Source organism: Leuciscus leuciscus (genome assembly GCF_965113295.1).
Source record: "Leuciscus leuciscus genome assembly, chromosome: 21".
Lineage (NCBI taxonomy): Eukaryota > Metazoa > Chordata > Actinopteri > Cypriniformes > Leuciscidae > Leuciscus > Leuciscus leuciscus.
The window spans coordinates 5,331,637-5,358,999 of NC_138745.1; the positions used below are offsets into that span (position 1 = coordinate 5,331,637).

Genomic DNA, 27,363 nt, shown 5'->3' on the forward strand with positions numbered 1-27,363 from the left:
TTTATATAGTGGATCAATGCAAATAACACAATAGATGTTTTGGAACTTTTGATATTTATTGCCCCTCAACAGGCCACAACTGGGCAAAATTAAATTAAGTTTGTTAAGCAATATACCAAAAAGAAATAACAAATATATACACTCTTTGTAGTGCAAAAAAAAAAAAAAAAAATTACTGAAAAAATACTGTACTTCAAGTAGAACAGTGTAACAATATTAGGTGCTTTCAATGTAACTGGAAAGTGCAATGTATAGCAAAACGAAGGATATAAACAGGTAGGTAATACATAAAAAAAAAATTAAAAAATACATCTCCATAAAAATAAATCTCATACTCTGGCCATTGACAATCTTACTTCAAGAGGCTGCAGCCAGCCAACAAATAAATCTAAATTAAATTATGCTCTTTAAGCAATGTACCAAAAATTTATAAAACAAAAAAAAAATACACTCTTTTTAGTGCAAACCTGCAAATGTAAAAAGATGCAACACAACTTTAGACATACTGTATCCAACTTTAGCTCCTGAACATTCCTTCATTCATCTATACATCCATGCATTCATTATTCTATCCATTCATCTATCTATCCATCATTCTATTCTCCCCATCCATCATTTTATTCTCCCCATTCATCCAAGCTACCCTATCTAGATATCCATCCACCCATTCTTGTCATTGAACCAGTGGTTGTATCTCAAAACCAAAAGCTTCTCAAACTTCTGGTCAGAGAGCCTGTTCCTCAGTGGAGTCAAGACTAGCTTCCCCAGGCTAAAAAGTCTCTCTACTGGGGCACTGGATGGAGTGGCTGCATTATAACAGAGTGCAATTTTCTTTATCAGTGCAAAACCATTAAGAGAGTCTATCCCTTGTTCTCCTGATTTTAAATAGTCAGCAACTTGACTTTCAGCAGTAGCAGAGGTGTCATCCTCATCCTCAAAGGAAAAGAACTCATCCTCTATGGCAGAGTCTGTGCTGAGGTGGCGTGTTGGTGGGTTGGTACCTGCTTGCTGGTCTTCTTGGACAATTTTCCGACACTCTTCCAGCAGACTTGCCTTGGCCTTGTCCTTCCTGTCCTGTGTCCGCAGCCAACGCAGTTTGAACTTGGGCAAAGTCACAGCAGCCAAGACAGCACACTCGCTCTCCAGCACCTCTGCAAATCTTGTCTTGATTGCCTGAAATGATACATAAGAATGCAATTATATTATATTATTATAATTATTATAATAATATTATATTATCAGAGAGAGAGAGAGAGAGAGAGAGAGAGAGAGAGAACGAGCATTATAGACCATTATGAACATATTTATAGATGTTTAATTTTACATTAGCCTATATTTATTTCCCTATATGCCTATACATTCATTACTTTACAACAAGGCTTTAAAGGTCCATCATCTGTAGTCATAATGTATCATAACTGTAAAGGCTAGGCTAGAATAGAATAGAGTTTCTTTTCCCATTCATATAATAAAATGAATTTATTGGGTAATGTGTTGAAGATCTTAAAATAAATGAAAGTTCTTACTGTGACAATTGCCTCTGGAAGGTCAATTAGGATGTGCAGGCCACTCTTCAGTTGCAGGGTCTTGAATATCAATGTCTCCAGCGTGGGTAGGAGTGTGCCATGGAAACAATGATCTTCTCCCTGAAGAATGTCTAAAGCAACTGTAAGTGGCTTCATGACCGTACAGTATTCCCTTATGAACTGGTGTTCTCGTTCTGTGATGGCTGTCAATCCAAACTTGGATGAGATGGTGTACAGATCAACTATAGGAATCCCAGATATACGAGCCAGGGCATCATAAAATGAGTTCCATCTTGTGGTGCAAGGGACTAACAGCTTCTTAGAAATGGCATCATGCACAGTCTCTGCAGCCACCGTTGACCTACTAGCCTTATTCCACAACCCTGTGCATTTTGTGGTGGCACTTCTGTAAACAGGTTTTGTTCCAGGTGTTGACAGTAACCACTTGTCAATATCAGTGCATGATACCAGGTTTAGGGTGTGTGACGCACATCTCTGATGTGGCGGCAACGTGATCACAGTATCATCTTCATCATCACCACCATCATCATCAAAAACAACACGGGTCTGCAAGGCCTCACTGATGTCAGTAAACGTCACTTCATCATCCTCATCATCATCCTCATCATCCCGCTCCATCTGATACATTTTGAAGGCCTTTACAAAATTTGAGCCACTATCTGTGACTGTTGTGGTGATTTTGAATGATATCCCATATGAGGAGTAGATTTGATCAAGCGCCGTTGCAATTTTGTCGTATGTATGGCGTCCCTTGAACCTCCTGCATGCCAGGGCTGCCTTACCTCGCTCCATGCTTTGCGGATTTATCCAATGCGCCGTTACGCCTAGATAGCTCTTGTTACATGCAGTCCATATGTCTGCTGTGGTAGACACATATTCTAACTTCTCAAACGTTTGTTTGAGCTCCGCATTCATTTGAGAATATTGGGCGTCTATATAGTTTGAAAACGTCTTTCTACACGGTAGGGATACCCCTCCTCTGACCGGTATTTTGGCAACTAGTGCCCTGAATGAGTCCGACTCAACCGTAGATAATGGCAGCATATCCTCCACTACATACCTGGCTACCAGTTTGTTCAGTTCGGTCTGAGACAAAATGTTTGGTGGGGCCTTAAAATCAAGCTTCAGTTGCTTAGGTTTTGTGGCACTGTCTTCTTCTCCTTCGGTGGTCATGGCCACTAATTTCGTGGAAGCATGCAACGTTGAAAGATGTTTGAGTAAGTTTGAATTACTTGACACTGACGTGGATAGGCACTTTTGCCCAGGGCATAATGTGCATTTCACGATTACATTCGTTCCTTTAATTTCTTGAAGGAAAAAGTAATGTCTATACTTCCATTTAGAGAAGGCTACTTTTGGATTATTTGGGCTCGTCGCCATACCTGTCTCTCGTTGTGTTGTTCCTTGTGTGTCCTGTCCTGTCCTGTCCTGTCCTGTCCTGTCCGACTATGCGTTATGATGGGTCGTTCGCAATTCATGAGCGTTAAGCCGCCTTTCCACTGGAAATGACAAACGACAGCCGTCGGACCGGAAGTCATTCATTTCCAATGGAGAGTCGTACGGGAGCTGCGGGGAGTTCCGATCATATGCGTATGCGGAAATTTCGGATCCGATTTGAGCTTCGGATGCGTTCAAATATCTGAACTTCTGCGGCTAGACCGTATGCGACCGGTCGACCGAATGTGATGTATTCTAATCAAAACTATGAGCGCAAAGCTAGAATTACCAATATTTTAATACTTTAATGTAAATGCTATTCCTGCAAAATGACGGTTATTAATAATTATGGCTGAAAAAATATTTGTATCATTATTAAATCAATATTTATATTGATTATCTCTATAAAATCGACAGTTTTTTATATTAGATGTATTGAGGGTCATTCGTTTTGTGTGTATATATTCATGCATGCATTACATTCATTAGAATCATTCATTTTACCATTGTGAATAGCCGAGGGTAACGGTTGCTTAACGACCAATTTCAAAGTTCTGTGCGACTGACACCAGGGGGTGAAATGCGACAATCGAATGCGAATGTCGTGTGCAGTGGAAAGGCGGCTTTAGTGATGATGGGTCGTTCGCGAATGAGCGCGTTAGTGATGATGGATCGACTCGTTCGCGAATGAGCTTTTGATGGGTCGTTCGCGATTCGCGAATGAGCCGACTCTAAGAGCCGGCTCTTTTAGGTGAACGTCGGGAGCTGGCTCGCATATCTGAAGAGCCGACTCTATTTTTTACAAATTTAGCCTATATAAATTAAATAATTATGTAATTAAAATTGAAATATTATAGTCAAAGTCATTTAAAGAGCCGTTTGTGAGCCAAAAGACTAGCCGGCTCTTTTCAGTGAGCTGAGTCAAAAGAGCCGAATGCCCATCACTACTATGCGTGCTTTCGAACACCCGCCCAACTCTACCTCTGATTGGCTTACAATGAAATTTTACTCTACCTCAGCCAATCGTCAGCATTTATGCGCTTGTCTCGTGCTCTGCCCACTAACCAAGGAAGAACAGAAAAAAAAAGTATTTGCCTCTCGCTCAGAGATCTAGTTGGTCTGATGAAAAAAAAATAAGCTTCATCAGTTATAGTAACGCGCCGCATTACAGTAACGGTAACGGCGTTATTAAAATGAGAAGAGTAATCAATTAGATTACTCGTTACTGGAAAAAGTAATGCCGTTAGTAACGGCGTTATTTATAACGCCGTTATTCCCATCACTGGTTTTAAATAGCGTTAAAAAATTAAAGACCTTGACAAAGACGAAAACTAAGGACATTTACTCTATAATTTTATTTTATTTTAGTTAGTTTTGCCAAACACACATTACAGTTTTAGTTAGTTATCGTTTTTTTGTAATGCCTCGTTTTAATTTTTATTTCAGTTAAGACAATGTTTTTTCCCACCTACTTTTCATTTTTTCGTTCGTTTTCGTTAACAATTATAACCTTGATCTGCACGCGCTCTCGGTGAGCGCTACGTGCCTGGAATTTGGACCTAATGAATCTAAGGTCATCCTCAAACCAAGGCATGGTTATGTCCCAAAAGTGCTTGCAACTCCCTTAGAGCGCAAGTTATTTCCCTTTCGGCCCTCCCTGCGTCTGACAGTGAGGCTGGGGCTAACTTCCTCTGCCCAGTAAGGGCTTTAAGGATTTATGTGGAGCGCTCTGCTGCCTTTAGGCAAACGGAGCAGCTTTTCGTTTCGTTTGGTGGAAGCGTCAAAGGGCTAGCCATCTTGAAACAGACCCTATCCAGATGGATATTGGACGCTATTGCGTCAGCTTATGCGTCCAAGGGCCTGGATTGCCCTTTGGGGGTTAGGGCCCACTCGACTAGAGGTATGGCCTCGTCGTGGGCATGGACAAGTGGGGTCTCACTCCATGACATTTGTATGGCAGCAGGCTGGGCCTCGCTGTCTACATTTGTAAGGTTTTATAACCTGGAAGTACCCGCCTTACAGGCTAGACTGCTCTCAGACTGATTATGCTATATTAACATTGTCTACCGAACTCAGTTTGATTAGACTGTTGATATGCTGCAATGTCCTGTGGGCTTATGCAGTTTAAGGTGGTCATACTGCCTTAACTGTATATATATATGTGTATGCACCTATCTCATAACACCGGGTCGTCCCGCCCTGTTCCGCTGTTGCGATCACTTCACTTATCCATGAGCCCCGGGCTACTGCCCTTGGGACATAAGTGTTGGAAATTCAGCACGCACGGCGCTTTACATAGGGTTCCCGTAGCGTAAGCTAAACTTACGCAACACGAGAGTACTCTCGTAAGAGAACGACACTCGGTTACTAACGTAACCTCGGTTCTCTCTAGAGAGGGAACGAGTGTTGCGTAGCCTGCCGTGCTTGTGCTGCACTTTGGTTTCGCTTCCAGTCGACTGAAATCACTTGTGCAACTTGGGCGAGGGGTTTTTATAGGCTGAAGCCACACCCCTTTTGGCGGGCCATGACAACAGCGAGGGAAGGCTTCCCATTGGCGCTGGAGTCATGCCAAGACGCACTGATAGGTTGCAGCAGTTGCCGAAGAGCAGCCAATAGGCGCGTGAGCTGTCTCGCCTATGTCTGCCTGCTGCAGCAAATGCGTTTTACATTCTAAAAATTAAGGATAATTTTTTGCTTCAGTATTCTCGAGAAAAGGAGTTTTCCCTTAGCGTAAGCTAAACTAACGCAACACTCGTTCCCTCTCTAGAGAGAACCGAGGTTACGTTAGTAACCGGGTGTCGTTCTCCAAAACAGATCAGCGTCTCTAAAATGTACATTTAGACAGAACGCACTTCTCTGTAACGAATACTCTTCAAAACCTACAAACAACTAACAGTATATTCTCCTTACCGGCTCGGGTGATCGCATACGGTTCCCAGGAAGTGATGGCGGGAAAAGTTCACAAAAAGTGACGCATAACAGGCAGAACATGCGCTACTTCCTTTATAGCCCAGAGGGCGCAGATAATAGGCTGGAAAACAAATAATGACGAAAGCAAAACAAATCACCCATCCCGCCACATATGACAAGACTGAAGAAATGAATAATTAAAATGATTTCCACTCATTTATTTGCATTGCTTAGTGTTTCTTTATGGCATAAGGTCTCATTTGTTAACATTAGTTATTATTTTAGCTAACATGAACTAACAATGAGCAAAATATTTGTTATAGTATTTATTCATCTTTGTTAATGTTAGTTAATAGAAATACTGCTGTTCATTGTTCATGTAAGTTCACAGTGCATTAACTAATGTTAACAAATACAACTTTTGATTTTAATAACGTATTAGTAAACACTGAAATTAGCATTAACTAAGATTAATAAATGCTGTAGAAGTATTGTTCATTCTTAGTTCATGTTATCTAAAGTAGTTAGCTAATGTAAACTAACGAAACCTTATAAAATGTTACAGACACAGTTGCAAATATATGTAAATTAAATACAAATATCCAGATTTTTTTTTTAAATGCTGTAAAATTACAGCCAATTTCCAACAGTAAAATACTGTTATTTCAATAAACAGCTAAATTGTGTAAATTTACAGCTAATGGTCGTTAAATTAAACACTTGCAGTAAATGTACAGCATTTAACAGTAAACCGGTTTATTTCTGTGAAAAACGCTGTAAAAAAGCAGCACATGGGGGTGGAGCTACTTCAACACGAACTCTCTCTCGCCTCCTCTCCTGCAGAAAGCGGTCAACGGCATCTTTTCAAAACTCTTACCTCTGCGTCACCTAAAGAAGGCAATTGTTCAAGGCAAGTTTTTAAGTCTTTGTTGTTATTTTACTATGTTGCACTCAACTTCACCTTTTTCGACTGTACCAACGTTAAGTTATTTGGCGTGAATCTCGTGTTTGTAGCCAGATAGATCATTCTTAGGTGAGGCATTCCACTAGTCAGTGTTCTCCATCAGATTATAACTCTAGGTTTGGGAATAATTGACGAAGGGCTGCTGAATTATTTGAAAAATAATGCACATCCGAGGTTGTAATGCAGGCAACCACGACTCGAAGTGAAATTCAATGGCTCGTCATCAGTTAGGCTAATCCTCCTCGGTGACCACACCTCAAGGTATTTCTTATAATCAGATACCAATGGTGCGTTCAAGTCATCTCGTATAGATCGTAATTACGAGTTGAACGCACTTGAACACCACCACAATGTCGTAAATACCAGTGGGGAGCTCTGGATTTTCTTTAAGCCCCGATCTGTACGAGTTGGGGGCGTGTCAGTGAGAAACATATTCATATTCATTCTTTATTGTCCTCAATAGAGGAAATTTGTTTCCACAGTCTGTACCAGGAGCGACATTCAACACTCATAACATACAAATACCACACAGAATTTTGTACACATAAATAAATTAAACTTTCTGCGAATTCAACGCTCTTATAGCCGAGATTACAAAGCTTTTCCCAAGTCGTGATTTTTTTATGGGGTAGCTGTCTGTATCTGCGACCTGAGGGAAGAAGGGTGAAACATGAGTTAAGAGGGTGGCTCGGATTTTGTACGATGGTGTTTGCTCTGCGAATGGTAGCATCATCAATGAGAGCCGGCAAGTTGGGTGTTGGAAGACCAATTATTTTTGAGGAAGTGTTAGTGATTTTAAAAAGCTTGTTCCTATTAGTGAGAGTAAGCATAGTGAAATAGCAGGTGGCACAGTACAGAAGAATGGGTTCAATGATACTGCGGTACAAAAGGAGAAGAAGATGTGGTTTGACTGAGAAAGTTCTGAGTTTACGTATGACAGATAGTCTCTGTTGGCAGCGCCTTTGAATGTCTGTGGTGTGATGGTGAAAACTCAATTTATTGTCCAAAATAATGCCAAGGTACCTAAAGCTGTCCACAATGTCTACTGACTGACCACTGATGGAAATATGGCAGTGAGCGGTGGAAGATTTTTGGCGTGTGTCCAGGATAAGTTCCTTTGTTTTAGTAGTGTTAAGGAGGAGATGACTCTCTGTACACAATTGGGTGAAATTGGCAACAGATTGGTGATATGCTGTGACTGATTCCGTGCCGGTGAGGAGGGCGAGTATGGCTGTGTCATCCGAGTATTTGAAATACTTTGTGATGTTGGAGGGGCTACGGCAGTTGTTAGTATATAGTGTGTAGAGGAAGGGACTAAGGACGCAGCCTTGAGGGACTCCAGTGTTGACAGTAATGGTGGAGGATGTTACACTACCCACCCTTACTGCCTGTGGTCTATCACTGAGAAAATTATAGATCCAGTGGATGAAAAGAGGAGGCACATGACGTTGTTGGAGTTTAGTTATCATGAGATGGCGTTGTATTGTATTGAAGGCGGAGCTGAAGTCTATAAAGAGAATCCTGGCATAATGGCCAGGAGAAGCAGATGTTGGAGGAGAGTATGAAGGAGGCATGCAACAGCATCCTCTGTTCTTCTTTTGGCCTTGTAGGCAAACTGGTAAGGATCCAGCTGTGGGCCAACAACTGGAAGGAAGGAGTTTAATACCAGTTTCTCAAGACATTTTGCTATTACAGAAGTAAGTGCTACTGGTCTGTAATGATTCAGTTCACAGGGGCGAGGTCTTTTGGGTACAGGAATGATAGTGGCAGTTTTCCAGAGGGCGGGGACAGTTGCTGTCTGTAGTGACTCTTTAAAAAGTGAATGAAGAACAGGAGATAGCTCCAGGGCACAATTCTTGAGCAGCCTCCCGGTGATTCCATCTGGGCCGGGGGCCTTGCCAGTGTGGCACCTCCTGAGCTGCTGATGGACATTTCCCACCGTTAATGTGACAAAATGTGGCTCTTCAGGAGTGGGTAGGCTCCTGAGCAGTCTTTCACATTCAGTGGTGCAGTTCAGGGTGTCAAACCTGGCATAAAATTTGTTCAGGTCTTTGGTGAACGAGCTGGGATCAGTAGATGTAGGAATGCTGGCATTCGAAGTGGTTCCAGTGAGTGTTTTCACCTTCTGAAAGGCCTGCCTGGTGTTCATACTACTGAAATCCTTTTCTAATTTGTCCTTATATGCAAGTTTTGCCTAAACATGGCGGAATCAATGGATGCAACGTCTGTAGTTGATGGTAAATTTTAATTGAGAGAAAAGTGATAGTAAAATATATATCACAATACTTGCAGGTATTTAGCAGTGACATTGTAAGGCTTTTTCATTTATAACAAAGTAAGCTTTCTGCACAAAATATGATATCATTGTAATATAACAATTATATAATAAGTATATAATGATACAGTTTACATTGGCTTCATAAGTTAATTAAAAACATAAAAAGAAAAACACACCTGATGCGCATTCTTTGTTCCTCATTTTCTATAAGCAGGAGTTAACAAACCTTGCTGTATTTTCGTGTAATCCATTAAAAGAAGGTACACCGCCATCTTGCTCCGACGAAACTGACTTGAACGCACCTCACGTCGTAAACACGACTTCCCACCTCGTACGTACGAACTTCCCAGGAGGACTTGAACGCACCCCCTCAGTTGCTAATTCAAAACGTCACTAGAGCTAACAGAGAAGTGCTTCAAGAATAGCACTTCTAAACACGTCCCCAACTGTCCTCGTCAACGCCTACAATGATGTACTCTCATCCTGTCTCAATACCATCGCCCCCCTTAAAACCAAATCCGTCTCCTTCACACACTCCGCACCTTGGTACACTAACCAACTCCGCCTCCTCAAAGCCAAATGCCGACAACTGGAACGACTCACCAAAAAAACCGGTCTTACTGTCCACCTGGAAGCCTACAAACTTCACAGACAACAATACAAAGACGCCCTCAACTCTGCCCGCTCCTCCTACTACTCCTCTGTCATCCAATCCGGCTCCAACAGTCCCAAGACCCTCTTCTCTACAATCAACAAACTTCTGAAACCCATGAACACAATCTCCAACTCCTTCACCACCACTAAGTGTGAGTTGTTCCTCTCCTTCTTCAAAACCAAGATCGACATCATCCATAATCAACTAGCTCATAGCACCCCCTACCCAACCCCTGGACCTCCACCACCCTCCCCTCCATCCCATTCTCTCTCTTCATTCTCTCCAATCACTGAAACTGAAGTATCAACCATAATCTCCAGCATGAAGTCCTCAACCTCTCCGCTTGATCCTATTCCCACATTTCTTACCAAGGTTTGCCTCCCCTCACTTTCCCCCCTCATCACCAACTTAATCAACTCCTCTCTGGCCTCCGGTATTGTCCCCTCACCGCTCAAGCTTGCTGCCATCACCCCCATATTGAAAAAACCTGGTTTGGACCCAGACATTCCCGACAGTTACCGTCCCATCTCAAGCCTCCCATTTCTGTCCAAAATCCTGGAGCGCGCTGTTGCAACTCAACTTCAAATATACCTCAACTCCAATAATCTATATGAACCATTCCAATCTGGCTTCCGATCTAAACACAGCACCGAAACTGCCCTCCTCAAAATCACCAACGACATTCTACTTGCTGCCGACTCTGGTCTCCTCACCATCCTCATCCTCCTAGACCTCAGTGCAGCCTTTGACACCATCAAACACTCCATCCTCCTTTCACGCCTTCAGCACCTAATTGGAATAACTGGCTCCGTACTAACCTGGTTCACCTCCTATCTCTCTGACAGACACCATTATATCTCTATAAACAACTGCATGTCTTCTGCCACTCCAGTCACTCATGGTGTCCCCCAGGGTTCAGTTCTTGGCCCCCTTCTCTTCATCCTGTACATGCTCCCCCTTGGACAGATCCTCCGTCAACATGGTCTCCACTTCCACTGCTATGCTGATGACACCCAACTCTATCTCTCCTCAAAGACCATCACAGCCTCCACCCACTCAACCCTTACAGCCTGCCTCACTGACATTAAATCATGGATGCAAGAAAACTTTCTCCAACTCAACTGCAATAAATCAGAGATTCTCATAATTGGTCCTAACTCCCTCACCCAACATGCCCAGACATTTTCCCTCAACATCGACGGCTCCAATGTCACCACTTCCACCTACATCCGCAACCTTGGAACCATCTTCGATCCTACCCTCTCCTTTGTACCACATGTCAACCACATCACCAAAATTGCCTTCTTTCACCTCCGTAACATTGCACGGCTACGTCCCTCCCTGTCTACCATTGCAGCTAAATCACTCATCCATGCCCTTATCACCTCCAGATTGGACTATTGCAACAGCATTCTTTACGGACTACCAAACAAAACCATTGATAAACTTCAATATGTACAGAACTCAGCTGCCCGCCTTCTCACCTCCACCCGCCGCCGCGAACATATCACCCCTGTCCTCTATAACCTCCACTGGCTCCCAGTCAAATACAGGATCAACTTCAAAATACATCTCCTCACATACAAAGCCCTTAACAACCTTGCCCCTCCATACCTCTCCGGCCTACTAACCCGCCACACTCACGCCCGCCTCCTCAGGTCCGTTGGTGCTGACACACTCAAGACCATCAGAACTAAGCACCGGACCTGGGGAGACAGAGCCTTCTCCGCTGCTGCACCTACACTCTGGAACGCCCTCCCTGACCACATCAAACAGTCAAGCACCTTAACATCCTTCAAACAGGCCCTCAAAACTCACCTCTTTGAGCTTGCTTTTCCCTGTTAACAGATTTTCCCGGTTCTTCATCTTCATCCCTTACATCGTCTCCTCTCTTGCTTTGCTTCTGCTTGTCCTTGGTCCTTCTTATATTTTTGTTATCCATGTAACCCTGTCTATATACCTTGTTTGTTTGATGTTTTAGTTTTTCTTTCAATGTAAACCAATTAACTGTAAAGCGTCTTTGAGTGTCATGAAAAGCGCTATATAAAATAAATGTATTATTATTATTATTATTATTATTATTAATAGCGACATATAGGCCTATGCAACTGAGAAATGGTACGCTTTTTAATTTTAAAACTATTTTATTAATACATTTTCCGTTTATGGTCTATGTGAGAGTGTGTGCTTGCCTTGCACTATATCGTTGTGCATTTGTATGGGATAAAGAGCGGGAAAAAGAGAGTATGCGTTCCATAGATGATAAAACATGAAAAAGGTTTGTAATTTTTATCCTGTTGTTAGTTACATTTATTTGCTTGATACATTTTTTGTGGGTTTTGGTTATTTTGCTGTTCTAGGCCCTAAGGACCTTTGAGATAACTGAAATCGTTAGGCGGTGTGATATGGAACTGTAATGCGGTCAAATCCTCAAGATTCCTGGAACTACTTTGACCCGCCTGGAACAGCTGGAACAATATTATAAAGAGGTAATATTGCAAGTGGTTTGGTTTTCTTTTATAAGGATGTATTTCCGATTTTGTAAGATCAGAGTCATGTACAAAATTTGTGCACACATATGCAGTAACATTTATGCATTTGTGAGGCACATGCAAATTCACATGCATGTTTCCAGTAGCATACAGAATACACCCATAGTTTACAGACACACACTCAATCACTCAATCACTTCCTTTTACACTCAGCTAAACTGTCATGTCTTGGCCCCCGTTTCTGTTAGGATGATATTTTGTTGTTTTCTCTACGGTAACAAACCTACACCCTCATTTATTTACTTAAAGGGATAGTTCACTCAAAAATTTAAATGCTGTCATTAATTACTCAACCTCATGCCGTTCCAAACCCGTACGACCTTCGTTCACCTTCGGAACACAAATTAAGATATTTTTGATGAAATCCGATGGCTCAGGGCGGGGGCTCCATTGACAGCTATTTAATTAACACTTTGAATGCCCAGAAATGTAGGAAAGACATCGTTAAAATAGTCCATGTGACTACAAGGTCATGCATGTGCCGTGGTGCTCTCGTGACCATGGGTCAGAGGCTGATACAAAAAAGAAGAAATTGTTGAATAAAGTTATTATTTTGTTTTTGTCTCGCACAAAAAGTATTCTCGTCTCTTCATAAAATAAAGGTTGAACCACTGTAGTCACAAGGACTATTTTAACGATGTCTTTCCTACCATTCTGAGCCTTCAAAGTGTTAATTAAATATCTTAATTTGTGTAACGAAGATGAACAAAGGTCTTACGGGTTTGGACCGACATGAGGGTGAGTAATTAATGACAAAATTTTCATTTTTGGGTCTACTAAACCGTTAATTGTCTGTTTAATTTAAAAGTGTATGCAATGTTATTGATAAGTATCGTTTGCCATGTGCTATGTATAATCACTAACATTTATTTATTTTCTTCTCAGACCTGGGTGTGTTGACCAGTTTCGACAGACATCTTGCCAGATCAATCCAAAGGAAGGTGTTTGTTTTTTTTTTTGTTTTTTTTTTTCTATTAAGGTTAATTCACGCGCTAGTTCCTCTCATTGGGCTGGGCAATTTACACTTTTCTCTTTGACATTGTTTTATCCTCTTAAAACTGTTATTATAATGTTTAAAAATATAATGCAACATAGTTTCAAAAAGATTCTCATTATTTACTTACCCAGATGCCATCCAAGGTGTATATGACTTTCTTCATCAGAACAGAAATGCATATATTTAATCTGGAGGAAATTCAAGCTCTGTAGGATGCATACAATGCAAAAAAATGGGTTCCAGCATTGTGATTAATGTAAGAAACAAATATATAAGTAAAACATTCTCTACTTTAAACTAGTGCTTCTGACCAGGGCTCTGATACCGTTTGAAATATCAGAATTTTCATGTGAAGAAGAACATTCTTCTGTTTGCAGTCAAAGCATCGTTTTCTACTCGTATGAACATGCCAACATACTTGCGTTGCACAGCTAAGCAATGAATTGAGTGCAGACAGGAACAGCTTTTTTGTTAAATCTTTATTTGTTTTGTTTACACCTATTGTTTTGCAACATAAGATATTAATTGATCAGGGGCCTGTTTCAGAAAGGAGGTTAAGTGAAAACTCTGAGTATGTTAACCCTGAAATGAGTGAAACTCTGGGTTTTCCGTTTCAGAATGGGAGGTACAGTATGTCAAACCCGAGAAAGCAGAGTAAGTCAAGCTCGTTTCTGAAAGAGAGGTAACTTATACTCAGAGTCAGTTACCATGGCAACTTATTCTGTGAACCTAACCTGGTCGGGAGCAGGTTTTCTTAGATAAACCCAGAGGATTTCTTATGTAGAAAATGCATCTTGATTTAATAATGTTTAGATATTTTGACTGGAAACAACAAGACAAAAAGGCTAAGTAAGAAAAGCATTTTTTTGCAATGCAGTACATTCATTTATTGTGCATTTTTCTATATAACATCGGAGATACAGAGCACATTAGTAAGGCCACTGTATCAGAGTGGGAAGGAAAGTGCCTCGCTCTCACACTCTTTCTGAGAGTTTTTGTGTTGTTTCCTGGACACAAACCTGTGAGATCCATCAAAGAGGAGATTCTTAGGATTGCAGGTCAGTGGTGGAGAAATCGGTTTAAATGAGGCTATGATGTTCACTTGATAACATCTTGCTGTGACCTCTGAAATAATTAGAATTTCCTTTATGATTTCCAGTGTGGTTGGATGTATTGATGACACACATAATCCCATCATCGCACCTTCCGAAAATGAACCAGATTACTGTATGGAATGGATGGATGCCAGATGGAAGGGTAGAGATATATGCCGTAACCACCACAGCTGTTAAGTAATTATTCACAATTTATTTGGTCATAATTTTTTTTCCTTCAAATACAGAAGCAACAGTAATTATTTTTCCTGTTGGATTTTTATATTCTTCCAGTATTGTGTATCTCCTCTTAATCTATCAGTGGTGGTGCAGGTCCAGCCTCTGTTGGTGGAGTAGAAGTCAAATGTTAATTTGTCAAGTGTTCAATAACTTGCCTTTCTGTCAGTTTTCACCTGATAATATAACAGTGATTGAGAATTATACTTGCGTATAGACTCGGAAGTATGCAGACGTCTTTTTGTCGGGTGCTGTTGCCATGGTGAATCGTAATTTCGGAGCTCCATTGATCATGGCTTTTCATAGTCATGGTGCACGCACTTAACTCAGAGTCAACCTACTCAGAGTAGATTAAACTAACTCAATTCAGATGTTCTGAAACCGAAAACTCAGAGTTTCCCAACTCAGGGTAAATCAACTCAGAGTTCAAGTTTTAACTCAGAGTTGGTTGAACCTCCTTATTGAAACAGGCCCCAGGTTCATGCATTACTTTTGGACTTTCCAAATGATTGCAGTCTTTCATTTTCATGGTATGCATCTAAAGATCTCGAATTATTTCTAAAAATGTTTGTGTTCTGCTTAAGAAAGGCATCTGGGATTGTATCAGGGTCTAAGAATCATGAGAATTACATTTTTGGACAAATTCTTTAACCCTTTGGGAGTCACACTTTTATCTTCATGGTCAAAGGTGACCGAAGAACACCAGAGAGTTAAAGGATTTGTGTTTGTTAAAGCAAGTGCTATTTTCCTTTTTAACTTACTGTTTGTATTTATGCTGAGATTCAGTTTGGGTCAGTTTCAGCCAATTTGTAAATGCCTATTTTTTTGCTTGTGTTTTAGTAAATAGCAGATGATGTACCATAATCTATTTCTTCTTTATTTATTTTCTCTCCATCTAGTGAAAAATAGTTTGATATGTCGGTCGGTATACATTATATACTACATACTGTATACTAGAAATGTTAATTATGTATTATTTTTTATGTATTGTAGAATTATTGCTGTAACCATTGCTGCAAGTACAATTTAAAACTGTATTGAAATTGTAGAATTGTGGTAAATGGCTGGAACCACAGCTGCCAGTATTTTACTGTAAATATACGGGTGAATTTTTTTACAGTGCAGGTAAGGGTCAAATTGCAGAAACAGCTGGTGAACAGAGGAAATATAGGATTAATTATCCTATATAGCTCCTGGAAGGAAAAATGGGGAGATGAGGAGGAACAAGTGCTGCTTTTTCCATGGATGAAAATAATCTCATTACTGACTGAACAGCAGAGTCATTCGTTAACTGAAACTAAGTAAAACTAAAACCATAAAAAGTATTTTTTGTTTCTTGAACTAAAATAAAATAAACTTAAACGCCAAGGCAGCATTTCTTATTTTTATTTAGTTCAAATGTATTATTAGTATTAAATATTGAAATTAACATTGACTACTATTGAGGTATGGTTTATTGATGGTTTGTTAATGTGATTAATGTTAAGAAATTAACATTTCTTAAAAAGTGTTACTAAAGTTTTAACTTCTAATTCAAATTTTTAGTCTAATCATGTGTTACGTCATTCAAGACCACATACATTATTTTAGCATGTCACTACGGCTACATTTGTTCTGTGTAAACTCTTTATTAATTTAATTGAATATTTTTTTACCCCGGGCCCCCAAGTAATTTCCATCCCGTGCTGTGGACAGATAGACCTTTTGCATAGCAACAATTTTGCATGCTAATATGCATCTTCAAGTAATACTATGGAAACATTTGGAGTATTCAAATTCTCATATCAGTGATGTACGTTATGTAATTCTGGATAGTATATATGTTTAGATGTTATTAGTGGAACGAGGACAGAATATGTTCGTACACAAAAACAGCTGTGAACATACTGCAAGGTAAGGGTTTTTCAGAAATTATTTTACATCATTTGGTACAAATGAAATATACATTTTCTTAACATCTTCAAAGATGTATTGCTATGTATTCTACACTGTAAAAAATGTCTAACCTCTCCAAGTCAAAATTTTCTAGTGACTGGTCACATCTAAATTTTTTAATTGGCCCAAGTGCAATTCTTGTTGGAATAGTCTGTTAACATTGGCTCAATGAGAAATAATACGTCAGACAAATTGAACATTTTGATGTGATCAGTCACTAGAAATTTTTGACTTGGGGATGTAATTTTTTTTACAGTGTATATAATGATTCATGATTGTATATTTCTGTATTTATTTTCTCCTCAGACATTTTTAGACCGAGTCGACTGAATCTGCTTTCATTACAATGGAGTATCTGAAGTATCTAATGCTGATATTTCTCATCAGTAAGTGTTGTTTTTTTTCCAATATTTTTAAAACAATATTTTCGATCAGTTTGTCAATTTCATGGCATTTTTTGAGTAGAAATTAACGCAAAGAATTTAGTATTGCCTACAATGGCAATACAACTGGTGTTTAAAAAAGGCGTTAGGTGGCAAAAATGTGTTAATTCATGGAGTTCAAAGGGCAACTAAGCACAAAGAAAATATACATTTTAGGTATTATTAAATTATCTCAGATGATTTATTCTAACACATGACATTGACAGCCTAAAGTGTCTAAACATATACACTGGTAGAAATGCTTTTTAGAAGTTGTAAATAAACAATGATTATTGCAGTGTTTTAAAAGAACATACTTTAAACTTTCTCATTTAACTCAGTGTGTTACTTGCCTTAATTTGTAATGTTTGTGAAAAAAAAGAGAAAATTTCTTCTAATTAGCCTTCATCTGATTGTACAGTTCATCAGTTGTTTTCACAGCATTATTGGTGTTGAAGCTGATAATATATATATATATATATATATATATATATATATATATATATATATATATATAGTAGGGTATGAAAATTTCATATCACGATAATAGTGACCAAAATTATCATGATTATCAATATTATCACGGTTTTGTTAAAACGAGATGAAAGTGTTGCTGATGCTCGCACTGAAAACATTTCAACAAGTTTTATATTTGAAAATCAACAAACAACAAATAAAACGAGCAGCTCTATGCACTTTTTTAAGCAAGATTATATTCTGTGGCATTTCCTTCCTTATAATGGCCGTCGTTATTAACAACGCATTATAACACAGCGCACATCCATGTATCGCAACGGTTGTATATCATTCAAATACAACTTGTCGTTTTGAGTCTCCGTTTTTAATTGTATTGAAAATGAAATCAGAGTTGATTTATTGTTTTCTGAGTTTGATAATATTGTTGTGATCATCTTGTCTGGACGATTGTTTTGTACGCTGTATAAAATTAATTTATAAACAGGTAAGATTTAAAACATTAATCTGCCTTCCGCTATTCCTTCTCGAATAAAAAAAACAACAACATTGCGCACTTTGCCTGTGTCAGCCTGTTGCTGGCTGGACAGGATTTACAGTGAGTTATTAAAATCGCGATAATCAAACACGGTTTTAATGATAATTACATTTTAAACGATAATACTAACCGTCAGTACATTTTATCGTGGTTTATAGTGAAACCGGTAACCGTCCCATTCCTAATTTCTAGTTGTATTACGGATGACTAGCAATTAGAAAAATTAATTTATCAATAATGGCAGCACTATTACCAGTGAGGAAGGCCATCAAACAATTAGAAATAGTGCACAGCATTGAAGTGTTTTGCAAAGGTATGGTGAGCATACTCTAGACAATGAAACACATCATCTATCATTTTCAACTAGGTGGAAAATATGTGAACTCTAAAAAGTAATTCAGTAATTCTAAAAACCCTTTTAAAAACACACAGCATCTCAAATGTTGGTTTGGTCGTTATGAAATGCCTGGGCCAAAGTTTGTGATCAAAAAATGCTTTTGTAACGACCTCCCAGAACTGTCTCAAATGATTGCGTTCCCAAACACCAGCATCCGACCACAAGATAACATGACTGCTGTTGTTATTGCGTTTCATCTCCGATGACTCTGCAAGTCATTTACGAAAAAAGAGCCACAGTGTCTTCCCCAATTGCAGCAACTTTCCTTTTTATTACAGATATTTTGTGCCAATTTCCCAGGTAGTATCAAGTTTGTTCTCTTGAACACATCATGGGATGGAAACAGTGCTTTACTAGCAAATGTTTTGTCATATTCCAAGTTAAATTTGCAACTTTGCGATAATTCTGTCTGTGCAATGTCCAAGAACCCCTTCACAAGACCATGCCATCTGCACAATGTAAAAATGTGTGATTTCTATGTGTACAATGTTTTTGTTGAAGAGGATCTTTTGATCTGAAAGTTTTTGTGTGGTACTATATAATCAATCGGAAGCAAACATCAGGTTATTCCAGTGAATATCAGACTGTGGATGGGAAAATAGTTTTGTGCCCCAGAGAACCCCATACGCTTTTAAAGCAGCACGAAGCTGCAAATAGAAAAAGAATGAAGACACTGGAAGATTAAATGTAATTTTCAAAACCTTTAGTGATTATATTTCTCCATCTTTTGAAATATCAGAAATAGTATGGATGCCTTGTTTATTCCAGTTTGGAAAAGATATTAGTCCATCACCTATAATTATTTTTGCGTTATGGAATAATCTGAGCTCAGAATGAAATCTAGATGGAACATTTGTTGTCCTCCTGCAAGGAATATGCTCTGTTCTGTTCTATTTTGGTTTCGTTTTTACTATGTTTGCTTGTTTCCCGTTTTCTTTTGTTCTCTAGTTAATTCTATTGTTTGTTATATTAGTACCCACACCTGTTCCGTTTTATCTTTGATTCTTGCATGTTATTTTAGCCCTGAGTTTCCTGTGGTTCTTTGTCCGGTATTATGTTAATGCATTGTTGGGATTCTGATACTCCTGTGTGTTCTCATTTCTTATTAAAAACTCTTTATGCATCTTTGATTCATGCATGTTCATCTACAAAATCTAGAAAATCGGACCAAAACTGAAGGATTTTTTGCGGCGTTCCCAATTAACCATCTGCCAGGATGACTGGTGGACACCAGCTTCACTCCGTACCCAGAGTCGAGCCGGCCATTACCCTGCTACATGGACATGACGCCAGAGCCCACCACAGACGGAGAGCTCAAGTCTGTCGCGATGCATGAACCAGCACCAGAGAGAAGGACTGAGCCAACCATTACTCCAGAACCCGAGCCACACTGTGAGTCTGACCACGTGCCGGAAATACTGTGTGACTCCGTGGGAGTACTTGTAGAATTCGAGGGAATAGATGTAGACCCCGTCCACACTTCCAGTGCTGAGGCTGAGCTGCTGCTAAACTTTAGTGGTTATTTTGAAGTTTTGGAAGAGGATATTTCCCAATGTCACCTGTCACCGCTGGTCCCGTCCAGCACAAAGTCTCTTGTGCCCCAGCTGGTCCCGTCCAGCTCAAAGCCTACGTTTACACTGTCAGTCCAAATCCGATTATTTGTGTATCCGATTGGAATCTGATCTAGAATTATTAATGTCCACACTGTGTATCGGAACTGTTCAGATCCAATTTGTGTGTCCATGCAGCTCTTTAGTTTTCCGGAATATCTGCATTGGTTTCCATGGGGATGAAGTTGCGTTGGTAGGAATACGCCAAATGCAACAACAACCGCAACTTGGAGGGGTTTGCAATAGAGATGTTGTCTTATTTAAATTTTACAACATGGAAATGTATAGGCATGTAGTCCATAGCTGGACTATGCTTCTTCTGAGGCAGCGGCAGAACCGGAAGCTGGTATGCACAGCTTTTTTCCACGTTGTTCATAACATGTCTCCGTTATATTGTCATTTTCTGCTCGTCCGACACTTTGCAACAACACAGCATTTTATTTGTTGTGAGAAAGTCACATAAACCACGCAAAATCCGATTAGAGCAGTCAGTCTAAAATTGGATTTCCAGAAATGCAATTTGAATTGGATTTCAAACCACATAAGGATGTAGCTTGAGACGGATTTCATGTGATTTTTTTGCTGTTCACATTAGCTCATTCTGATCGGATTTCAATCAGATATGCACAAAAATTGGATTTCCTTCAGCCCCACAGCTCTTCCTCTGACACCTCTCCACTGTGTGGATTTACTGTGGTTCTTCCGGTCTCCAGCTCTGCCCAGTAAAGAGGATCCCCTGGCTCCTCCTCCAGTCGCTGATTCCCCTTGGCTCCTCCCTCCCTCTGCTCCACCAGATACCCTTGTCCTTATGGCTCCATCAGGCTCCCTCATGCCTCCGGCTCCGCATGGTCAGACGTCGCTCTGAATGCGCCACGGACTTCCGAACAATCCTCTGGTCTCTGTCTCTCCACCCCTTTGGCTCCGTCCGGCCTCGCCTTCCCTCTGGCTCCACCTCGGTCCTCAGTCCCACCGGCTCCACTCTTACCTTTGGCACCCTGGCTTCACCTTGGAAGCTCGTCACTGCGGCTCAGCCTAGGCCTCCAGGGCCATCTGTGTCACTCGGTCCCATCACCCTCCGTCTGCGCCCAAGGCTCCACTTCCATCGCTCCATCTCAGTCCATTGCCCCCCTGGTGTCGACAGCCAAGGCTCCACCATGGCTCCTTCCTCCTTCAACTCCGCTGTGGGCCATCGTCCTGGCTGCTCTCTGTGTCCCCACCAGGCTACTCCTGCTCCTGGCTCCTCCCTGTCTCTTCCCACCATTATCGCCACCCTGGTTTCTCCCACTGTCACCTGCGCTTGTCTCCTGCCATTCACCTGTTCTGCGTCCTCCTCCAGAGCCCCCTCCCTCCCTCCTCAGTTGGAGTATGCTCTGTTATGTTCTATTTTGTTTTCGTTTTACCCAGGGCAAAACATTAATTTCAATTAATGCAACCCTCTCCTGAAAATAATTAGGAAAAGCAGTCCAACGCTCTAAATCAGCTGTAAGCTTATTAAAAGTACAAGTAAATGATTCTCTATTATTAATTTTACTGAAGGAAATATGTATGTAAATAAATACTGATATTTTTGGGGGTAAGGCAATACTGTTTAAGCTGCTGTTCAGTGGTAAAAGGCATGATTTGTTCCAATTTAATTTGTAACCATTAACCAGAGATCTCACCAAAACTGTAAAAAAATTGGTAAATGCACTGCCAAACCAACAGCAACATAACCCAAATACAACTGCACAGAATCAGCAATTCAGCATAAAGAGATATACAATGATCAGAATTAAAAATGGACTATAATTAGGAGCCTCACAGCTTGACAAAATGGCTCCAAAGATGTTTTCAATCTTTTAGATGCCACGAACCTCCAACTTTGATCATCCTGGTGCGAGGGCCCCCATCCTAAAATTTTAAATGCAGCTAAATATTTTCATGTAACAAAAAAAAAAATTTACACAGAGAAAATGTATATTATAAATATGCATAAAAAATATATGGAAAATATTCATTTTTTATTATGTTGCAGTACATTGTTTATTCTAATAATAATTTGTTACATTTATATAGCGCTTTTCTGAGTACTCAATGTAGATGTATAATTTTATTTTATTTAATCAATGTTTAATTTATATCATTCAATTAATTAATTTATTTGGTTTAATCACAATTTTAATTTTATTTTAAAACCTCTGTCTACACCAGGCACGCAAATACAAAAGCAAATAGAACCCATTATAATAATAAGTGATGCTGTCTTGGATGTAGTCAAATTCCTGACAGTAAACTGAACTTAACTGAACTAAACTACACTTAACTATATACCCCGTTCTATTTCTGATGTACTTCAAGCAATCGCTTTACTTCTGACACAAAGAACAAATGGATTTGTAGTGGTCGCTTTGTTGCATCTAGTGTAGACAGCCTCAAGCTGTTGCAGTGCGGCGTGACACGATGCATCAACTATCGCTTTCGGTGTAAACGCGTGATACATGAAATTTACCAACACACTTTGTGACTTTGTCTAGAAACCCAGAAAAATATTTTTTGCTGAACACATCCACGAGTTACCTATTTATTTTTAACTCTTTCCCCGCCATTGATGGATTTTTCTGGATATCCATGTTTTCACTGTGAAATGGTAGGGGACGCTATTACGCATCTTCTAAAAGAGTACAGTATCTCCAGATCAAAACACAAGAAAAAAAGAAACAAGTGTTAAAAGCATTGCCTAAGCACATTGTAGTCTTTGACAAAAAACACAATTTTCTCAGCTTTTTGTTGAAAATGTTGCTTTTTTTATGAATCAAACCCACATTTAAAGCTGCAGTCCGTAGTTTTTCCTCTTTGTCGCCATCTCTGTTCGAAATCGGCAATTGCAGTTATTCGCTGAATTATCAACTTTAAGGGAGTTGTGCATCGGCATGGCACAGCACGGATGAATTCAGTGTTTTGAGGAGAATGTGCAGCTGTCAGTCATCGCGCCGGTGTGGATACTGGCATTCGGAATCACAGATTCTACTCTTTTTTTTCAATATTCAATATTTTTACCGGAAAATGTCGTCTGAAAAACGAAGTAACATCCACTTTTGTTCTGACCAACTAAGGGAAAAAAAAGCTAACGATTAAATCTAACGATCACTCATGTCTTACCTGTCCAGCAGAATCTGCGTCTGTTTTGAATCCCTTCAAAACACGGAGTTCACGCCACCTTTCAAAAGCCCTTCTGATATTTATCCTTGTTTTCGCATGGGCCGGTTGAAGTCTCTTTTTTCTGTAGCCACTCCGAAGTCTTAAGTCTTTTGCATTTTACAACGGGTGAATCTCTAATTGTCACTGGTGATTGTCATTTGAACCTTTCTGGATCCGCCATCAAATTGATAAGTTTAATTATATCAAGTGCTGTGAGAAAAGGCTATAAATCTCCACCTCCAACATCCTCACACTCATAGTCTACTAGCCGAGACTCTTCTTTATGTGTACAGATGTGATGTAATGATGCAAAGACATGCTCAAATTTCCAGCTGAAATCCACCAGTACCACTGGAATTAAAAACATTATTACAAGCTTACCGTTTTGAATCGAGCTAAGGCAAGCAGATAGTTTTGAACACTGGCTGGTTACTTGCTCAATTTATTTAGGATAATTTTTAACCCAAAAAAGTTACGGACTTCAACTTTAAGTAAAAAAATAAAAAAAATAAAAAAAATACATGAAGTTAGAATGAAACGCCTTTTTTTAAAGCAGAGGCTCTGTTCTTTCTTTTGATGTTTATTATTTTCTTCACATGTTTAAAATATTCTTGGGGCCCATGGAAATTTTGATATGATGATAAAATGCTAATGCTAAAATGATTAAATAAAATGCTGTTAACTTAAAAATAAATAAATAATTAAAACACTTAATTAAAAAACTTAAATTAGAGGTCTATGTTTTCAAGTTGATGAATATTTTGGTGGAGCAAACACAAGCTACAGCTGGATTCATAGGGAGTGATTTTCGGCTTATTCATGCCAAACCAAAAGGAGTATCCTTACAAAATGCTTGAATTTATACACTAATGTTTAAAAATATTGAAATGTGCACAAATTCTGCAACAACTATATTGTGAACCACACAGTCATGTGATTCATCTTGAACATACAGTGTTTGACTGTTTTATTTAACTACCTCTCCTTTTACTCTTTATAGGTGACACAAGAAAAGCTATACAAGTAATGGGTTTAAACTATAAATCTCATATTTGGTGAATTATTTACAGTTCTTACTATTCCGTTCAGAACAGGGTTGTGGGTTTTCCACACTGAACACTAGTATTGTGGCAGGTGAAGATGCACCTGTGGGGAACTGGTCTTGGCAGGTCCATCTACACATTTTTGACTATTACATCTGTGAAGGGTCCCTCATCAGCCACGAATGGGTGCTCACTGCGGCTCACTGCGTTTTCTTCTTGTAAGTACACAAAATAGATGTACATAAATTAAATAATTTGATTAATAAGATTTAATGTGAATTTACAGTTGTTATTCTCAGAGCTAACACACTGAGAGTCTTTTCTTCCACATTCAGACCCTCATACAGTTACTGGACTGTTTATCTGGGCAGACAAAGCCAAAACACTTCAGTCTCTAACCCAAACGAGGTGAGTCGAGGAGTCCAATCCATCATTACACATCCAGACTATGTCCCTTCACAGTTGACCAATGACATCGCCTTGCTGAGATTGAGTGAGCCAGTGAACTTTACCAGCTACATCAGCCCAATCTGCCTGGCTGCTAATGACAGTGTCTTTTACACTGGCACCACCTGCCGGTCCACTGGATGGGGAGAAACCGGCTTTGTAGGTAATGATTATCAATTTTCTCATTGAACTACATGTAATCTGGTCTGGATTATGTAACCAGATGAAAAAATAAAGTACTTGTCATTGTACCACATTACATTGTCCACCTTACTAGTAGTTGTACTGATAAATTTTGGACACTTTATTTTCCTTTAATTAGGACCCAAATACAGTAACCTGACATTACAACGTAATGGAAAGCTTAGGATGTCTCTTACATAGTCAAAAGCTGAAGATAAAAGTACTGTACTAAAACCAAAGTCCAGATTTTCTTCAGGCAATACGGGCAAAATAGGATACAACATAGGATTTGACAGCATCAACTTGAAATCAATTATATCTAATTAAAATATCCATTAAATTATTTTTTTTTCTTTACTGTTATTGCTCCCTTCGTCCTCTTCTCACTCCATTGATTTAAAAATGTCTTGCTCCTTACCTTAATCATCATAATGATTCTAAATACAATATTGTAAATTATCTAGAATTCATTTCTATATTTTCTGATACAATTCACATCATACAAAAATGTTATGTAACATTTATGAATACTTTATTACATTTTTATTACCTTAATCTTAAGATTTATCTCAGATTTCTTCATCACTTTCCCTACCATTGCTTTTTCCACCGAGGCCATGTTCCTCGATGTGACCTCATCAGCTTAGGAACATAAAAACTCTGAATTTTCAGTCATATTCAAACTCGGCACATGAATATGGCTAATTTCATAGACTGAATGAATTACAATTATTAAAATGCAGTTACACATTTCATGCATTTCATACACAAAAGACAAAAGTCGCATTTCGTTAACAGAAATGTAAAGACTGCACTTAATTTAATGCACAAAACTGACTTCAGGAAATAAATTCAGTTAATTCTATTTTATGCATATGAAAAACACCTTTCGTTCATGGACTGCATATGTCCATCAAAAGTTTAAAACAAAATTGTGAGCATTTATGACATTTTTCATGAAAGGTGTTTTCTGGTATCCATTAAATAAAAAATTCCCTCAGCCTTTATCTTTTAATGGTAAGAGAATACATTTTATATATATTTTATAATTATTGTTTAATCTGTACTGTGACTGAATCATAAAGTGGTCCATATTTTCATCAGAATGTCTTAAAAGCCTGTTTTCTTGATATGACAATTAGAGCCCAGTTCTGGAACTCTGCAGGAAGTGAAGATTAAAGTGGTGGGGAATAAAGAGTGTGACTGCAGGTTTCAAGACATTACATTTTGGGACATAACAATCACTCCGACAATGATCTGTGCTGGAGGAGAGACGGGCAAAGGAGCATGTTATGTAAGTTTCAACAGTTCCAACAACATTTTCAAATTCTTGATTGTGACACTTTACAAAGGGTTTTCATTAACATGCATGGCTATGTTCATACAACATCGGTTCCATATTAAAATGAACATTTTAATAGTATGAATTCAATTTTCTCTCTTTCATTTTTCAGGGAGATTCTGGTGGTCCATTACAGTGTAAGCAGGATTCTGAATGGATCTTAGCTGGTGTCACTAATTGGGGGATTTCTTGCTTCACTGGATTTGGTCCTGACAGTTATGCTAGAGTATCCGAATTCCATTACTGGATCTTGGAAAATGTTAATGGATCAGACGTTGAATTTGTGACTTTTAAATCTGATGGTGAAGATAAGGACAGCAGCTTCCTGTGCAATGGAGAAGATACAGGTAGAGTATAAACATGGTTCTGTCAATGTAATTGCTAGCAAGAAATAGAACAATTCTTGTACTGCATTTATTATTAAACGTGGGTAGGGTTTATTTCTACACACACACATATACACATATATATATATATATATATATATATATATATATATATTTTTTTTTTTTTTTTTTATTTTTTTTTTTTTTTTTTTATATATAATAGTAATAGCAAACTTAAAAAAATAGGACATCATAAACAGGCACACTTAAAAATATCTTATTTATTTACTTCTTAGTATCTCATTTTATCAGCCAAGTATTTTTTTTGTTTTTGCAAGCATATTGTTTCCTGGCAGACTGATTAGACCTGTGCACCCCAACCTCTGAAAAATGTGTAGTAGCCAGTAAACAGACCGAAAGTGCCAATTCCAGCCAGTTCTTGCCATGTAACAAAATGTGACATTACATTCCGTACATCATAATCATAGAATTCTGTTCTGTTTTTTCCTCAATATTTTATAGTTTCAGGCCTTTTCTACCCATTTGGAAATCAAGACATAGAGAATCCCTCTGAAGATGATGGAAGCTCTCCAATAGTATTTTTAGAAAAATGCTTTGTATATTTTGGACGTGTTTATCAACAGACTAATGTAAGAATATTGTCTTCATAAATTCTGTGTATGTATGAGTGAGTGTACGTAGAGTGCCATTATCAAATGACAAAAGATTTGTGATAATTCATTACATTTATTAAAATTAACAAACTGAAATATCCCACTGACATAAGTATTAAGACAC

The 27,363-nt window shown here is 38.9% G+C and overlaps 2 protein-coding genes across 2 annotated transcripts in view; one reads left to right on the forward strand and one right to left on the reverse strand.

The window, feature by feature from the left end:
• Positions 1–2: 2 nt before the first annotated feature.
• Positions 3–2,965, reverse strand: LOC309485315 (uncharacterized protein). Its single transcript, XM_082152128.1, has 2 exons — positions 1,527–2,965; positions 3–1,173 (listed from the first exon to the last, which is right to left on the reverse strand). Exons 1-2 carry the CDS (start codon positions 2,925–2,927, stop codon positions 649–651), a joined length of 1,926 nt encoding a protein of 641 aa, XP_082008254.1. The 5' UTR covers positions 2,928–2,965; the 3' UTR covers positions 3–648.
• A 13,578-nt stretch (positions 2,966–16,543) lies between these two features.
• Positions 16,544–27,363, forward strand: part of LOC309485656 (uncharacterized protein) — a gene marked incomplete at its 3' end in the record, with an annotated part of 108,092 nt that continues 97,272 nt past the window's right edge. Inside the window, exons 1-7 of the mRNA XM_082152586.1 lie at positions 16,544–16,564; positions 16,913–16,992; positions 24,314–24,485; positions 24,603–24,877; positions 26,040–26,191; positions 26,352–26,586; positions 27,088–27,215. Of these exons, the coding sequence (XP_082008712.1) occupies positions 16,953–16,992; positions 24,314–24,485; positions 24,603–24,877; positions 26,040–26,191; positions 26,352–26,586; positions 27,088–27,215 (1,002 nt within the window). The remainder of the gene's footprint in view (positions 16,565–16,912; positions 16,993–24,313; positions 24,486–24,602; positions 24,878–26,039; positions 26,192–26,351; positions 26,587–27,087; positions 27,216–27,363) is intronic.

Excerpts from the sequence above, each read along its gene's own strand:
- LOC309485315 (XM_082152128.1), bottom strand. The coding sequence starts at position 2,927 with ATGGCGACGAGCCCAAATAATCCAAAAGTAGCCTTCTCTAAATGGAAG. Across the intron at positions 1,174-1,526 it reads TTCCAGAGGCAATTGTCACA|GCAATCAAGACAAGATTTGC; the intron begins GTAAGAACTTTC and ends GTATCATTTCAG.